The sequence below is a fragment of the Heptranchias perlo genome, chromosome 44 (genome assembly GCF_035084215.1).
Source record: "Heptranchias perlo isolate sHepPer1 chromosome 44, sHepPer1.hap1, whole genome shotgun sequence".
Classification (NCBI taxonomy): Eukaryota; Metazoa; Chordata; class Chondrichthyes; order Hexanchiformes; family Hexanchidae; genus Heptranchias; species Heptranchias perlo.
In genome coordinates this window covers 4,263,422-4,280,700 of record NC_090368.1, presented here as the reverse complement: position 1 = coordinate 4,280,700, position 17,279 = coordinate 4,263,422, and the positions used below count along the sequence as shown (strand labels likewise).

Here is a 17,279-nt window from a genome sequence, read left to right as displayed (position 1 = left end):
ACCAACTGAGCCAAGCTACACAAGCCCCGACTCCCCCTTCCGGATTATTCCGTGCCAGTCTGGAAGCGCCCGTCGATCGCAGCGAGAGCCTTTTCTTACCCAGCGAGCGGAAGACCTCGGGCCCAGCGTACTTCCCCTCGAAGAAGACGGTGTTGTTGCTCGGATTGAAGGCCCGACACATGCGCAGCAACACGACCTCCAGCGATCCTACACACGGAGAGAGACGGGATCGGGGGGGGGGGGGGGGGGGGGGGAAACCAAGAACAAGCCATTAATGGCGGACTGGGGCCCCAGGGTTCTCCCCAGGATTTTTTTTTTATAATTCACCCCGACGTCTGGTTTAGTTCTAGGGGGTTCTGGCCGATCGCCGTGTGTGAATCTCGATGGTGTCCCAGGGTCACCAATACTGTGTTGAATCCAATTCCGGCCTCTTGTCCGTCCCCCACTCCCATCGCCCCGCCATTGGCGGCCGTGCCTTCAGCCGCCCGGGCCCTAAGCTCTGGAATTCCCTCCCTAAACCTCTCCGCCTCTCTCTCCTCCTTTAAGACGCTCCTTAAAACCTCCCTCTTTGACCGAGCTTTTGTTCACCTGCCCTAATATCTCCTTATATGGCTCGGTGTTAAATTTTGTCCAATTTCGCCCCTGTGAAGCACCTTGGGACATTTTCATGGAATCTTACAGCACAGGAGGAGGCCATTCGGCCCATCGTGCCTGTGCTGGCTCTTTGAAAGAGCTATCCAATTAGTCTCGCTCCCCTGCTCTTTCCGAATAGCCCTGCAAATTTTTATTTTTCAAGTATTTATCCAATTCCCTTTTGAAAGTCACTATTGAATTTCCTGTCAGGCAGCGCATTCCAGATCGTAACAACTCGCTGCGTAAAAAAATTTCTCCTCATCTCCCCCCCCTGGTTCTTTTACCAATTATCTTAAATCTGTGCCCTCCGCTTCTCCAGTCTCTCCACATAACTGAAGTCCCTCATCCCTGGTACCATTCTGGTAAATCTCCTCTGCACCCTCTCCATGGCCTAGTTTTCCTACGTTAAAGGCGTTGTATGAACGCAAGTTGTTGTTGTTGGTCGTGGCTACGTCCAGGTCTTACCTGCTTTGAGGAGCACGATCTGGTCGTTCTGACACAGCTCCATGAACCCATCGATCCGTTTGGCGAATTCGACCACGTACTGGATGGCGTCTGTGATGCGGTGAGCGCAATTCTGCCACATCTCCTCCGTGGACTGGGAAGAAAGAAGGAAAGAAAGAAAGGAGGAGAAGAAACGAAGGAGAGCGAGAGAGAAAGAAAGATGGAAAGAGAGAGAGACAGAGAAAGAAAGAGAGAGAGAAAGTAAGAAGGCAAGAAAGAGAGAGACAGAGAGAGAAAGAAAGATGGAAAGAGAGAGAGAGACAGAGAAAGAAAGAGAGAGAAAGTAAGAAGGAAATAGAGAGAGAGAGAGAGACAGAGAAAGAAAGAGAGAGAAAGTAAGAAGGAAATAGAGAGAGACAGAGAAAGAAAGAGAGAGAGAAAGTAAGAAGGAAAGAGAGAGAGAAACAGAGAAAGAAAGAGAGAGAAAGTAAGAAGGAAAGAGAGAGAGAGAGACAGAGAAAGAAAGAGAGAGAAAGAAAGAAGGAAAGAGAGAGAGAAAGAAAGAAGGAAAGAGAGAGAGAGAAAGAAAGATGGAAAGAGAGAGAGAGAGAGAGAAAGAAAGAGAGAGAAAGTAAGAAGGAAATAGAGAGAGACAGAGAAAGAAAGAGAGAGAGAAAGTAAGAAGGAAAGAGAGAGAGAAACAGAGAAAGAAAGAGAGAGAAAGTAAGAAGGAAAGAGAGAGAGAGAGACAGAGAAAGAAAGAGAGAGAAAGAAAGAAGGAAAGAGAGAGAGAAAGAAAGAAGGAAAGAGAGAGAGAGAAAGAAAGATGGAAAGAGAGAGAGAGAGAGAGAAAGAAAGAAGGAAAGAGAGAGAGAAAGACAGAGAAAGAAAGAGAGAGAGAGAGAAAAAGAAAGAAGGAAAGAGAGAGTGGGAAAGAAAGAAGGAAAGAAAGAGAGAAAGAAAGAGAGAGAGAAGGGAGGAAAGGAAAGAAAGAGAAAAAGAAAAAAAGAGAGAAAGAAAGAGAGAGAGAGAAAGAAAGAGAGCGAGAGAAAGAAAGAGAGAGAGAAAGAAGGAAGGAAAGGAAAGAAAGAAATGAGGCAGAAATTGAAATTAGTAAAATGTAAATTTAAAGCAGATCTTTGGAAGAACTGGGGAAGAGGAGGATGAAGGAGGAAGGGACCTGATGGAGACGTTTCAAGGGTATGTGGAGAATTTGGATCGAAGGCAGTCCATCTATGGGATGCAGGATTCGAGGGGCAGGGGACACAGTTTAGGGTGAGGGGTGTCAAAGGGAATCAGGGATCCTTTTTTGGTAAGAGGATTATAAAAAGCTGCCAGATTGTCCTAAAGACCCAAACTGGTTCACCAATGTCACCCCTACGTAGTCTGGGCCTCGGGTGAGTTGACTCTTAACGGTCTCTGGACCTGGAGAGCTGGACCTGCTTCTGGCTGGGACGGAGAACACCTCTTACAAAAGGGAGAATTATCAGGGTCCAGAGTGGGGTCTCTCCTCGACTAGTTTCGATCGCCATGGTGGGGGGGGGGGGAGTCGAAGAAGATTCCCCCAGATTTCCCCCCCCCCCCCCCACAAATTGGCCTGGGGTTTTGATTTTTTTTGCCTCTCCCAGGATATCACATGGGTTTGGGGTGGGGGTGGAGCATGTACATACGGTGATGGACAATTGATCACAAATTGTCTGGGACAGGCTGGGTGGACCAGAGGGTCTTTTCCTGTGCGTCATTGTTCGTATTTCTCTGAAGGGGACCGAGCGAGAGACTCAGTTGTACAAACAATGAGGTTCAAGGAGGTCCATCATCCACTCTCGGGGCAACTAGGGATGGGCAATAAATGCCAGCCTGGCCACTGCGTCAGGTACTAGAGGCACCATCTCAATGGATGAGCTGCCTTTTCTCACCTGTCGCTTTTTATATTGTCTGTACCAAGGATTGATTCCTGGGATGAGAGGGTTGTCCTATGAGGAGAGATTGAGTAGAATGGGCCCGTACTCTCTGGAGTTTAGAAGAATGAGAGGTGATCTCATTGAAACGTATAAAATTCTTAGGGGCCCTGACAGGGTAGATGCTGAGAGGCTGTTTCCCCTGGCTGGAGAGTCTAGAACTAGGGGACATAGTCTCAGGATAAGGGGTCGGCCATTTAAGACTGAGATGAGGAGGAATTGTGAATCTTTGGAATTCTCTACCCCAGAGGGCTGTGGATGCTCAGTCGTTGAGTATATTCAAGGTGGAGCTCGATAGATTTTTGGACTCTAGGGGAATCAAGAGATATGGGGATGGGGCGGGAAAGTGGAGTTGAGGTCAAAGATCAGCCATGATCTGATTGAATAGCGGAGCAGGCTCGAGGGGCCGAATGGCCTACTCCTGCTCCTATTTCTTATGTTCTTATGTACCAAGGGCTCAATATCACACTGGAGCTAGAAATGACTCGTGTTTTTAAGACCAGACCTCACGTCTAACCCCAGACACCGCCTGTGGTTTTCTCACCTTCTTCTGGTAGCTTTCAACCTCGGTCGGTGAGAATATCTCCCAGCGAAGAGCCTGGACTTCCTCGGGCAGGAACTGACACGTCTCCCGATGCGACTTTACAACGTTCTGTATCACGTGATCTACTGGGGGTGGGGGTGAGGTGGGGGTGAGGGAGAGAAAGGTCAAGAGTGTTGGGTAAATCACAGCGCCCACTCGATCCCCAGGCAGACACCCCTGGACGGCCCAGATCTCGACGCTGGTCTCCATCAGACTCCCCTCAGGTGGTACGTGTGTGCCCCCCTTCCCTCCCTCAAACTAGAAGGGCAGGCTGGAGTGTCCGGTCAGTCCGAGTCTATCGCCTGCACACTGCCACTGTCACCCCCGACCCCCGCACAGTCTCAACACTTAACATCTCATGGTTAAAGTGGGACTTAGGAACGCAGGGAGACACAGACTGTCAGACACACACAGACAGTCACACACACATACATACAAACACACACACACACACACAGTCACATATACACAGTCACATATACATACACACATACATGCACACACAGATAGACACACACAGACAGTCACTTATACATACACACACAGAGACACATATACACACAGTCACATATACATATATACACAGACACATATACAGTCAAATATACATACACACAGACACATGCACACACAGTCACATATACATACACACACATGCACACAAACATAAACACACAGACATATGCACACACACTGTCACATATACATATACACACACGGAGATACATATACACACAGTCACATACAGACACATACACACACACATCCACACACACACACAGACACACACACAGACACATATACACACAGTCACATACATACACACACAGAGACACATATACACACAGTCACATATACATGCACACAGACACATAAACACACAGACAGTCACATATACATACACACACAAAGAGCCACATATACACAGTCACGTATACATATACACACACAGAGACACATATACAAACAGACAGTCAAATATACATACACACATGCACACACAGACATAAACACACACAGACACATGCACACACAGACTGTCACATATACATATACACACACAGAGATACACATACACACACACTCACAGACACAGATATACACACACACAGACACACGCACACAGACAGACATAAGCACACATACATACATACAGTCACATACACATACAGATGGACACATATACACACATATAGACAGGCAGACACATACAGACAATACCTTCCTATTTTCTTGCTTTACTGTCTCTTTCATAATATTTTTTGGCACTTTCTCTCCATCCCTTTACCCTACGTATCTCTCCCTCCCTGCCCACCCTCTCCGTTTCCTCATTCCTCACCGCTCTCTCCCCCTCTATCTCCATGTTCCACATTTCTTCCCGACCGTTCTCTCTCCTTTTTGAGGCTCCCCCTTCCCCCCCCCACCCATCATTCCCTTCTCTCTATTCTGGCCTCTCTTCTCCTTCTGTCTCTCCCTTCCCCAAAACCTCTCCAAATTTACCCCACCTCAGTCTCCCCTCTCTGTCTCTCCCTTTCTGTCACCCTGCCCACTCCTATTCTGTCTCAGCCTTTGTCCCAAAAGTTTCTTTATACAAACCTAAAATACTGATTTATTGGAACTTATCTCAATCCTCGTCCTTCTAAAGAAAGACTTGCATTTCTATTACACCTTTCACCACCTCAGGACGTCCCAAAGCGTTTTACAGCCAATTAAGTACTTTTGAAGTGTAGTCACCGTTGTAATGTAGGAAACGCGGCAGCCGATTTGGGCACAGCAAGATCCCACAAACAGCAATGTGATAATGACCAGGTCATCTGTTCTTGATGATGTTGATTGCGGGATAAATATTGGCCCCAGGACACCGGGGAGAACTCCCCTGCTCTTCTTCAAAATAGTGGTCGTGGGATCTTTCACGACCACCAGGGAGGGCAGACGGGGCCTCGGTTTAACATCTCATCATATTGCAGGTATAGTAAATGATTCAGCCGTCACCCCACCCCGTGCTCACTGACCTCCATTGGCTCCCGGTCCGCCAGTGCCTCGATTTTAAAGTTCTCATCCTTGTGTTCAAATCCCTCCATGGCCCTCGCCCCCACCCCCCTCCCTATCTCTGTGACCTCCTCCAGCCCCTACAACCCTCCGAGATCTCTGCGCTCCTCCAATTCTGGCCTCTTGCGCATCCCCGATTTTAATCGCTCCACCATTGGCGGCCGTGCCTTCAGCCGCCTAGGCCCTAAGCTCTGGAATTCCCTCCCTAAACCTCTCTCCCCTCCTTTGAGACGCTCCTTAAAACCTACCTCTTTGACCAAGCTTTTGGTCACCTGTCCTAATATCTCCTTATGTGGCTCGGTGTCAAATTTTGTCTGATAATCGCTCCTGTGAAGCACCTTGGGGACGTTTTACTATGTTGAAAGAGCTATAGAAATGTTGATGTTGATTGGTTGTATCCCTGTGTCAGTTAATAGTAAGGAATCTTACAACACCAGGTTATAGTCCAACAGTAGTTATAGTCCAACAGTAGTTATAGTCCAACTGGGACTATAACCTGGTGTTGTAAGATTCCTTACATTTGTCCACCCCAGTCCATCACCGGCATCTCCACATCAGTTAATAGTACTGGTGAAGGTTTCTTGGGAACGTAGGAATCGCTGAATGCAGACCAAGGTCCATCTAGTTTGCCTTCTACCATCCTGGTAGTCGCATGATACGACAATGGAGTTATTGACTAATCCATAGTGATCAATCGCCATCAATCAGTCCACAATAGACCCAGACATGAGGCGAGGAAAACCCCCAGTGGTGGAGAGAGTTTTGGGAACAGATTTACAAGGCTGATAGCAGAACGGAGAGGTTACAACTATCAGGTAAGAGTGAACAGGCTGGGGCTCTTTCCTCTAGAAAAGAGAAGGCTGAGGGGTGACCTGATAGAGGTCTTTAAAATTATGAAGGGGTTCGATAGGGTAGACGTAGAGATGTTTCCACTTGTGGGGGGAGACCAGGGCTAGGGGGCCATCGATATAAGATAGTCACTAATAAATCCAATCGGGAATTCAGGAGAAACTTCTTTACCCAGAGAGTGGTGAGAATGTGGAACTCGCTCCCACAAGGAGTAGTTGAAGCGAATAACAAAGATGGATTTAAGGGGAAGCTGGATAAACACATGAGGGAGAAAGGAATAGAAGGATATGCTGATAGGGTGAGATGAAGAGGGGTGGGAGGAGGCTCGTGTGGAGCATAAACACCAGCACGGACCTGTTGGGCCGAATGGCCTGTTTCTGTGCTGTAAATTCGATGTAACCACAGGGCCAAAAGCATCTGTCTGTCCCAAGCATGCGACACCCGCCACAGTTCATGTCTCAAATTACTCATATACCGTATCCCAAAAAATGTTAAGCACTTCACGGGCGAACAGAGCAGCAAATTGCAGCACGAGACTATAATTAAGGACTGGAATGTTCTGGCCCTCGCCGCCATCTTGATTTCTGCTCCAATTGAGCGTGTCTCTCTGCTCCCCCACGATCAGCGATGGTACAGGCACCATGGGTTAGGAATCAGCGCTCCCCTCGCGCTCTACTTACCGAGCTCTGTCACGGACGTCAGCGGCGACCCCTGTAGGCGCACGAAGCTGGGCCGGCTGAGGAAATCCGCGCAGGCCGAGTTCTGGGCGAAGGGCCGGTACTTCATCTCGTTCAGGGGCGGCCCCGTCTGATCGGGGGACGAGCCCGGCTCCAGGGGGCAATAGCCGTGACCTCCGCTCCCCGCCTTGGCCGGAGCTGGGCCGTGCCCGCTGGGGAGGGGGTCCTGGGCCAGCTTAGCCTGCCCGTGGGCCGCAGTGGTGGGGGCGTAGGCCTGAACTGCAGCCTCGGCCTTGCCTGGCTGCTGCTGCTGCTGTTGCTGCAGTCGATGCTTCTGTACCTCAGCGTGCAGGCTGTCCCTCTGCTTCTTCGACATACGTCCAAATTTGACAGCTTAAAAAAAAACAAAAGATGGACCCCAATTAATATTTCTCTGTAATCTGTTTAGGATCTCTATTGGTCACACTCCAGGTTTGGAGGTAAGGTCTGCGTCTCTCCAAATTCTGCTACAAGAGAGCAGACCCTGGGGTGACTTTCCCTCCAATTTTCAGTTCCTGACCCGAGTCAGAAGGTGCAGGGTTCAACCCTTGTTCCAGACGGTCCCAGCGAGCGGAGGCCAGAGCTCCAGACGGTCCCAGGGAGCTCCAGACGGGGCTACAGACGGTCCCAGCAAGCGGAGGACGGAACTCCAGACGGTCCCAGGGAGTGGAGGCTGGAGCTCCAGACGGTCCCGGGGAGTGGAGGACGGTCCCGGCGAGCGGAGGCCAGAGCTCCAGACGGTCCCGGGGAGCTCCAGACGGTCCCGGCGAGTGGAGACCGGAGCTCCAGACGGTCCCAGGGAGTGGAGGCAGGAGCTCCAGACGGTCCCAGGGAGTGGAGGCCGGAGCTCCAGACGGTCCCAGGGAGTGGAAGCCGGAGCTCCAGACGGTCCCAGGGAGTGAAGGCTGGAGCTCCAGACGGTCCTGGAGAGCAGAGGCCGCACTCCAGACGGTCCCGGAGAGCGGAGGATGGAGCTCCAGACGGTCCCAGGGAGTGGAGGCCGGAGCTCCAGACGGTCCCAGGGAGCAGAGGCCGGAGCTCCAGACGGTTCCGGAGAGCTCCAGACGGGGCTCCAGACGGTCCCGGCGAGCGGAGGACGGGGCTCCAGACGGTCCCGGAGAGCTCCAGACGGGGCTCCAGACAGTCCCGGCGAGCGGAGGACGGGGCTCCAGACGGTCCCGGCGAGCGGAGGACGGGGCTCCAGACGGTCCCGGCGAGCGGAGGCCGGAACTCCAGACGGTTCCGGAGAGCTCCAGACGGGGCTCCAGACAGTCCTGGCGAGCGGAGGCCAGAGTTCCAGACGGTCCCAGGGAGTGGAGGCCGGAGCTCCAGACGGTCCCAGGGTAGCGGAGGCCGGAGCTCCAGACGAGCAGAGATTGGAGCGCTCCAGACAGTTCTGGGGAGTGGAGACCAGATGTCTGGCTCTGAATTCTGGGTTGACATCCAGCGGGATTCTTGCATCCAGTGGGTGTGGGTGCCCCCCCACCCCTCGAATAGGACTCACCCCGCTATCAGCTGTACAAAGATGGTTACGGCCATGGAAGGAGCATTCATGTCGCGGCTGTTAATCAGCCTGCGTATTTCCCAGTGCTTCACACTGTTCTCCAAGGGAAGAATGCAAAGATACGAAAATAACGACAATGCCACCCTGTCAGACTGTTAATCAGCCTGAGAATCCTTCGCACTGTTCGACAACAACAATTTAAGGGGAGATCAAGAATAGATCCTGGGGCGTTCCTGATCCTTGAGGCTCAGAGGGGAGGGGGGCGGCGGGGGGGGGGGGTTGAGACTCGCTCCTCAGCCCCGAGCGATCACTCAGAGCTTCACCGGACCCCTGGCCCACCCCGCGTACCAGAAGCACGGCCCTCACCGTCTCGGGACATGCCCAGCACAACGCACTTCTGCAGCCGGCAGTGCTGACACCGGTTGCGGCTGGTGCGGTCGATCGGGCAGCTCTGTTGTCGGGAGCAGGTGTAGATGACGCTGTTCTGCTGGCTTCTCCTGAAGAACCCCTGAGGAGCAGAGAGAGAGAGAGAGAGAGAGAGAGAGAGAAAAAATAATATCACACGGCGTACGCAGGACGTCAGGGCCTTGCCCCTCTCCCCCACCCACCCACCACCCCACTCCTTTCCCCCTCCTCCCCAACCCCCATGCTCCCACCAGTAAAGTTTCATCACATGAATCCCCATTCAACCACCTCGCTGCCACTGGTTCCCCTTGTGGCAATCGGTCAACAATGGCGGCTACAATACCCACGATCCTCTGCGCTCCAGAAACTGCTCTATCCATCGCATGGCGTTACTGGTTAGAACCCCCATTGCATCCAGGGCAAGGGTTCCCATGGCTCTTCTCCCAGCATGCGGGTGTCCGGGAGATGGATCTTTAATTCCGGGAGACTCCAGGACAATCCTGGGGGGTTTACCGCCTCCCCCCCCGCCCTCCTGTGTATAGAGAGATCTCCCCCCACACCCCCTCCGCCCTCGTCTATCGAGGGCAGTAGTTCTGGTCATGTTGTGCCTCAGGGGCCATTACCTTGCAGCCTTCACAGGTTATGACTCCATAATGGATTCCGGACGATTTATCTCCACAGATTTTACACGGAATAACTTCAATTTGTGCTGCAACAGGGAAAGAGAGAGAAATTTCATTGGCGATGAATTGTGCCAGCTGTGTGTGTGTGTTTGTTTGCCTCATTCTGTGCGTAGATCTCCCTGTCTCCGTGCCGTGTTCCGCCCGGTCTCTGCTCCACCGGTTGTGCGTACAGGAGGAGGCCGTTCAGCCCTTCCAGCCTGTTCCGCCATTCAATTAGTTCGTGACTGTTTTGTATCGTAACTCCATTTAACCTGTTGTTACCAGATTCTGCCACACGGAGGCAGTGTGCCCCCTCCCGACCTGTCTTAGGCACGGTCAAACTGAACCCCCACTACGTTCAACCATCCTTGTACTTTGGTCCCCAGCGCATTTTCTTGTCCCACCAAAGCACAATCATGTCATTATTTACTTGCCACCGATCTCCCTCCGTCCTACTCGCTCTCTCTCTCTCTCGGCTCAGTGGCAGCGTTCCCGCCTCCGAGTCAGAAGGTCGTGGGTTCGAGCCCCCACTCCAGAGACTCGAGCCCCGTAATCTGGGCCGACACCCCCCCCCCCCCCCCCCCGGCTGCAGCACTGAGGGAGCGCCGCGCTGTCGGAGTGGGCCGTCTCTCGGATGAGACGTTAAACCCAGGCCCCCGTCTGGCCCCTCTCGGGTGGACGTAAAAGATCCCACGGGCCACTATTGGAAGAAGAGCAGGGGGGAGTTCTCCCCGGGGTCCTGGGGCCAATATTTATCCCTCAACCAACGTCACTAAAAAACAGATGATGTGGGTCATTTATCATATTGCTGTTTGTGGGATCTTGCTGTGCGCAAATTGGCTGCCGCGTTTCCTACATCACAACAGTGACTACACTTCAAAAAAGTACTTCATTGGCTGTAAAGCGCTTTGGGACGTCCTGAGGTTGTGAAAGCCGCAAAATAATTGCGAGTTCTTTATTTCTTTCAGGACAACTTTCCTCCCTCGACCATCACCAGGCGACTGGTCATTCACCTCAGCTGCTGCTTGCGGGATCTTGCAGTGCGCAAAATAGCTGCCGCGTTTGCCGACGGAGCGACGGCACTTCAAAAGTTGTGGCGCGATGAGGTTTCCCGTTCGTCCATTCCTTTTTGCCTTTGCCTGCCGCCCTGCTCCCTCTCTGCGAGGGAGCCCAAGCAGCTCCCGAGGGAAGTGTTCCGACTTTAGAGCGCGTACCTCCAACGTGGCGCCAGGACGCCATTGCGCCCGCCTCTGATTTTTACGGAAGGGCGGTGGGTAGAGGCGTTTCGGACACGTGGGACTTTCACCCACGATGGGACTGTGCCTTTAAAACGAGTGCCGACGCATGGCCGGATTCCGGCAACCGCACGGCCCCTCAGGGAACCGTGTCGATCCGGTGAAAGTCGGCGACTGGTTTGCCAGGTCACCATGGTAACTCTGCGTCAGTATAATTACACATTCCTGATCTTCCCTCCCAAATCCCCCACTGCACACCGATGTTTGCAGTCACGTGACCGGCCAGCGTACGCTGCTTAATCCGGCTAATCCTCCTGATCCGAGCAAGGTCAGACTAATCCCTCCTCCCTCTCGCCAACCTAGGGGGAGGGAATTGAGAGCACTGGAGACACCGCTCCACTCTCCATCACTCCCTCGCTCCATCTCTCCTTCCCTCACTCCCACTCTCCATCACTCCCTCGATCGATCTCTCCTTCCCTCGCTCCCACTCTCCATCACTCCCTCGCTCCATCTCTCCTTCCCTCACTCCCACTCTCCATCACTCCCTCGCTCGATCTCTCCTTCCCTCGCTCCCACTCTCCATCACTCCCTCGCTCCATCTCTCCTTCCCTCGCTCCCACTCTCCATCACTCCCTCGCTCAATCTCTCCTTTCGCTCCCACTCTCCATCACTCCCTCGCTCCATCTCTCCTTCTCTCGCTCCCACTCTCCATCACTCCCTCGCTCTATCTTTCCTTCCCTCGCTCTCACTCTCCATCACTCCCTCGCTCCATCTCTCCCACTCTCCATCACTCCCTCGCTCTATCTTTCCTTCCCTCGCTCCCACTCTCCATCACTCCATCTCTCCTTCCTTCGCTCCCACTCTCCATCACTCCCTCGCTCCATCTCTCCTTCCCTCGCTCCCACTCTCCATCACTCCCTCGCTCCATCTCTCCTTCCCTCGCTCCCACTCTCCATCACTCCTTCCCTCGCTCCCACTCTCCATCACTCCCTCGCTCAATCTCTCCTTTCGCTCCCACTCTCCATCACTCCCTCGCTCCATCTCTCCTTCTCTCGCTCCCACTCTCCATCACTCCCTCGTTCGATCTTTCCTTCCCTCGCTCTCACTCTCCCTCGCTCCATCTCTCGTTCCCTCACTCCCACTCTCCATCACTCCCTCGCTCCACCTCTCCTTCCCTCGCTCCCACTCTCCATCACTCCCTCGCTCCATCTCTCCTTCTCTCGCTCCCACTCTCCATCACTCCCTCGTTCGATCTTTCCTTCCCTCGCTCTCACTCTCCCTCGCTCCATCTCTCCTTCCTTCGCTCCCACTCTCCATCACTCCCTCGCTCCACCTCTCCTTCCCTCGCTCCCACTCTCCATCACTCCCTCGCTCCATCTCTCCTTCCCTCGCTCCCACTCTCCATCACTCCTTCCCTCGCTCCCACTCTCCATCACTCCCTCGCTCTATCTCTCCTTCCCTCGCTCCCACTCTCCATCACTCCCTCACTCCATCTCTCCTTCCCTCGCTCCCACTCTCCATCACTCCCTCGCTCCATCTCTCCTTCCCTCGCTCCCACTCTCCATCACTCCCTCGCTCCCACTCTCCATCACTCCCTCGCTCTATCTCTCCTTTCCTCACTCCCACTCTCCATCACTCCCTCCCTCTTTCCATGCCCCCATCACTCCCTCCCTCTCTCGTTCCCTCCCCATAACTCCCTCCCTCCCCCTCTCCATCCCCATCACTTCCTCCTCCCTCTCTCGCTCCCTTCCCCATCACTCCCTCCCTCCCTCCCTTTCTCCCATGTACCTCACACGAGCTGACTCGCAAATGTGTTCTACACTGTCCCATCAAACACTCCCAGGGCAGGTACAGCACGGGTTAGATACAGAGTAAAGCTCCCTCTACACTGTCCCATCAAACACTCCCAGGGCAGGTACAGCACGGGTTAGATACAGAGTAAAGCTCCCTCTACACTGTCCCATCAAACACTCCCAGGGCAGGTACAGGGTTAGATACAGAGTAAAGCTCCCTCTACACTGTCCCATCAAACACTCCCAGGGGCAGGTACAGCACGGGTTAGATACAGAGTAAAGCTCCCTCTACACTGTCCCATCAAACACTCCCAGGGCAGGTACAGGGTTAGATACAGAGTAAAGCTCCCTCTACACTGTCCCATCAAACACTCCCAGGGCAGGTACAGGGTTAGATACAGAGTAAAGCTCCCTCCACACTGTCCCATCAAACACTCCCAGGGCAGGTACAGGGTTAGATACAGAGTAAAGCTCCCTCTACACTGTCCCATCGAACACTCCGAAGACATTCACGCCTCGGCTGCTACCACTGATAAGCCGCCGAGTTTGCAGCGAGTCTGGTTACCAGCGTCCCTCCCTCAGTGAGGCCCAGCTCAAACGCTCCTTGCGGTGGTGCTGAAATCAAAGCCCACTGTACTGACACCAAAGACCAATTTAGTCGCAGAACCACAAGTAGGACACAGAAACTGCGACCTGCATCGTCTCAGACCTCCTCGTCTCTGAGGCCACTGCTCACTGCTCAGTCACCGCAGCATCTTCCTGTGTGGTCAGCAGCCATTTCGGCCCACACTCAAACGTCCAGTCCAGTTTTTCCACCCAGGCAGTTAGCCCTCTTCACCATCTCACGACGCAATCCCCGCACCCCCACCTCCGTTTCTCCCCTTCCTCCCTCCTTCTGACTCGTGCTTTGGACCTTCTAAAGCCCTCCGTTACTTCTCGCTGGTCTGCTCGTGACGCCTAGATATTCGGCCGCAGGCGGCATCACAATCCCTTTCCAGGCTCACTTTCCCAGCCGGACAGCGGGCAGGAGACGGAACCCTGGCTGGTTTGGACCGTTCCTGCCTCAGGGGCACTGAGGCAAGTTTCCACACGTCCGCCGAGATCAGCTGACTCAGCACGGTCAAGGGATTCGACCTTTGACCTTCCAAACCATCCGTAGTGGACGAGAGACAGAGAGGGGCCAAGGTCGCCAACTTTGGTTGGACGTATTTCGGGAGGTTTCATCACATGACCTCCCGCCTCCAAATGCCCCGCCCCCACGCTCCCGCCATTGGTCGCCCGCTCTGTCCAGCCATATAAATACTGTGGCTACGAGAGCAGGTCAGAGGCTGGGTATTCTGTGGTGAGTGACTCATCTCCTGACTCCCCAAAGCCTTTCCACCATCTACAAGGCACAAGTCAGGAGTGTGATGGAATACTCTCCACTTGCCTGGATGAGTGCAGCTCCAACAACACTCAAGAAGCTCAACACCATCCAGGACAAAGCAGCCCGCTTGATTGGCATCCCATCCACCACCCTAAACATTCACTCCCTTCACCACCGGCGCACTGTGGCTGCAGTGTGTACCATCCACAGGATGCACTGCAGCAACTCGCCAAGGCTTCTTCGACAGCACCTCCCAAACCCGCGACCCCCACTACCTAGAAGAACAAGGGCAGCAGGTACATGGGAACAACACCACCTGCACGTTCCCCTCCAACTCACACACCATCCCGACTTAGAAATATATCGCCATTCCTTCATCGTCGCTGGGTCAAAATCCTGGAACTCCCTTCCTAACAGCACTGTGGGAGAACCGTCACCACACGGACTGCAGCGGTTCAAGAAGGCGGCTCACCACCACCTTCTCAAGGGCAAATAGGGATGGGCAATAAATGCTGGCCTCGCCAGCGATGCCCACATCTCAAAATGATAAATAAACAGTACAGCACAGGGTGCATGACATAAGGTACAGGGTTCCACTATTTTCCATGACATAAGACTTAAGTTATATACTACAATAGAAGGCACAGGGTGTATTACATTATATGACATGGGAGAGGGTGTATTATATTAAGTCATGTACAGAATGTGTTATATTACAGCACAGGGGGTGTTACATTACATGACAAATGGCACAGGGAACGTTTTTTTTTATCCGTTCATGGGATGTGGGCGTTGCTGGCGAGGCCGGCATTTATTGCCCATCCCTAATTGCCCTTGAGAAGGTGGTGGTGAGCCGCCTTCTTGAACCGCTGCAGTCCGTGTGGTGAAGGTTCTCCCACAGTGCTGTTAGGAAGGGAGTTCCAGGATTTTGACCCAGTGACGATGAAGGAACGGCCGATATATTTCCAAGTCGGGATGGTGTGTGACTTGGAGGGGAACGTGCAGGTGGTGTTGTTCCCATGTGCCTGCTGCCCTTGTCCTTCTAGGTGGTAGGGGTCGCGGGTTTGGGAGGTGCTGTCGAAGAAGCCTTGGCGAGTTGCTGCAGTGCATCCTGTGGATGGTACACACTGCATTATATTAGGTGACATACGGCACATAGGGTGTTATATTAGGTGACATACGGCACATGGGGTGTTATATTAGGTGACATACGGCACAGCGTGGGCCTTGAAATGACACTGTGAAAAGATAACATACCAAATTCTCAGTGCGTTATTTAAACGAGTCAATAAACAGTGGACAAAGAAATTGTATACAATACAAATAGTATTAATACACTAATCTTAGGAGTCATTTTAAGCTCCAAGTGCATTTATAAAAATATCTAATTCACTTTCTGCACACTAGTCCACATGTAACTGAATCACTGCTGTACACTGCTTCACATTTGATTCCTCAGTGCACATTACTCTGGGTGTAAATCCCTGCTCTACATTACTCCTGATGTACATTACTCCGGGTTTACCCTACTCTGGGTGCGACTCCTGCTGTGCGTTAGTCCTGGTGCACATTACTCTGGGTGTAATTTTAAAATTCTCATCCTTGATTTCAAATCCGCTCCATGGCTTCGCGCCCCCCCTCCCTATCTCTGAAACCTCCTCCAGTCCTACAAACCCTCCGAGATCTCTGCGCTCCTCCAATTCTGGCCTCTTGCGCATCCCCGATTTCCATCGCTCCACCATTGGCGGCCGTGCCTTCAGCTGCCTGGGCCCTAAGCTCTGGAATTCCCTCCCTAAACCTCTCCGCCTCTCTCTCCTCCTTTAAGACGCTCCTTAAAACCTCCCTCTTTGACCAAGCTTTTGGTCACCTGTCCTAATATCTCATGTGGTTCGGTGTCAGATTTTGTTTGACAATCGCTCCTGTGAAGCACCTTGGGACGTTTTACTACGTTATAGGCACTATATAAACGCAAGTTGTCATTGTATCTGACCCGGGGTGTGGCACCTACTCTACATTACTCTGTTCGTTACTCCGGGTGTTCGTTACTCCGGGTTACCCGACTCTGGTGTGACTGCTGCTATACATTACACCGGGTGTATGTCAGTCCGGGTGTAACTCACTCCCAGTTGTGATTTAGCAGCCTGTGTGTGAGACTCAGGCTGTCTGATTTGCGAGACACAGATCAAAGAGCCAGGAATGAGTTTCACAATGTGTCAGTGAGCTCCCCTGCCCTCCTGTATCAGCGCTGAATTACTCACACCACAACCTGACTGCCAGTAAGCCCTTGTCTTGTTCAGCTCCCGCTGTCCTGCCAGTAAGTGTGTTTGTCTGAGGTTTTCCACTCAGCGATGTGGTCCAGGCTGGTTAGGTCACCCGAACCTTATGCACTACTATTTGGCCAGTTTTGGGGGGTGCGGGGGGGGGTTGAATTTAAATTACAAACAACATGTGGAACTCATTTTATTTCAATTCTGAAAATTGTGTTTATTTGCTCGGCTAGTTAACCTCAGAGTCCAAATGAAATAAGAAAGAAACACTCGCATTTCTAGAGCACCTTTCACGAACTCAGGACGTCCCAAAGTGTCCCACAGCCAATGAAGTACTTTTCGAAGTGTAGTCATAAGAACATAGGAAATAGGAGCAGGAGTAGGCCATTCGGCCCCTCGAGGCTGCTCCGCCATTCAATCAGATCGTGGCTGATCTTCGACCTCAACTCCACTTTCCCGCCCGATCCCCATATCCCTTGATTCCCCTAGAGTCTAAAAATCTATCGATCTCAGCCTTGAATATACTCAACGACGGAGCATCCACAGCCCTCTGGGGTAGAGAATTCCAAAGATTCACAACCCTCTGAGTGAAGAAATTCCTCCTCATCTCAATCCTAAATGGCCGACCCCTTATCCTGAGACTATGCCCCCTAGTTCTAGACTCTCCAGCCAGGGGAAACAGCCTCTCAGCATCTACCCTGCCAAGTCCCCTCAGAATCTTGTATGCTTCAGTGAGATCACCTCTCATTCTTCTAAACTCCAGAGAGTAAAGGCCCATTCTACTCAATCTCTCATAGGACAACCCTCTCATCCCA

The 17,279-nt window shown here is 52.4% G+C and overlaps 1 protein-coding gene across 2 annotated transcripts in view; it reads right to left on the bottom strand.

Annotated features, from left to right (window-relative positions):
• LOC137306750 (nuclear receptor ROR-alpha A-like) overlaps nt 1–17,279 on the bottom strand; it is a 40,699-nt gene that overhangs the window by 3,515 nt on the left and 19,905 nt on the right. Inside the window, exons 2-7 of one of the 2 annotated variants that reach the window (XM_067976120.1) lie at nt 9,765–9,850; nt 9,103–9,244; nt 7,197–7,586; nt 3,580–3,704; nt 1,099–1,231; nt 100–207 (exon numbers count right to left, since the gene is read on the bottom strand). In XM_067976120.1, coding sequence (XP_067832221.1) covers nt 100–207; nt 1,099–1,231; nt 3,580–3,704; nt 7,197–7,586; nt 9,103–9,244; nt 9,765–9,850 — 984 coding nt within the window. The remainder of the gene's footprint in view (nt 1–99; nt 208–1,098; nt 1,232–3,579; nt 3,705–7,196; nt 7,587–9,102; nt 9,245–9,764; nt 9,851–17,279) is intronic. The other variant, XM_067976121.1, reaches the window with a different exon arrangement.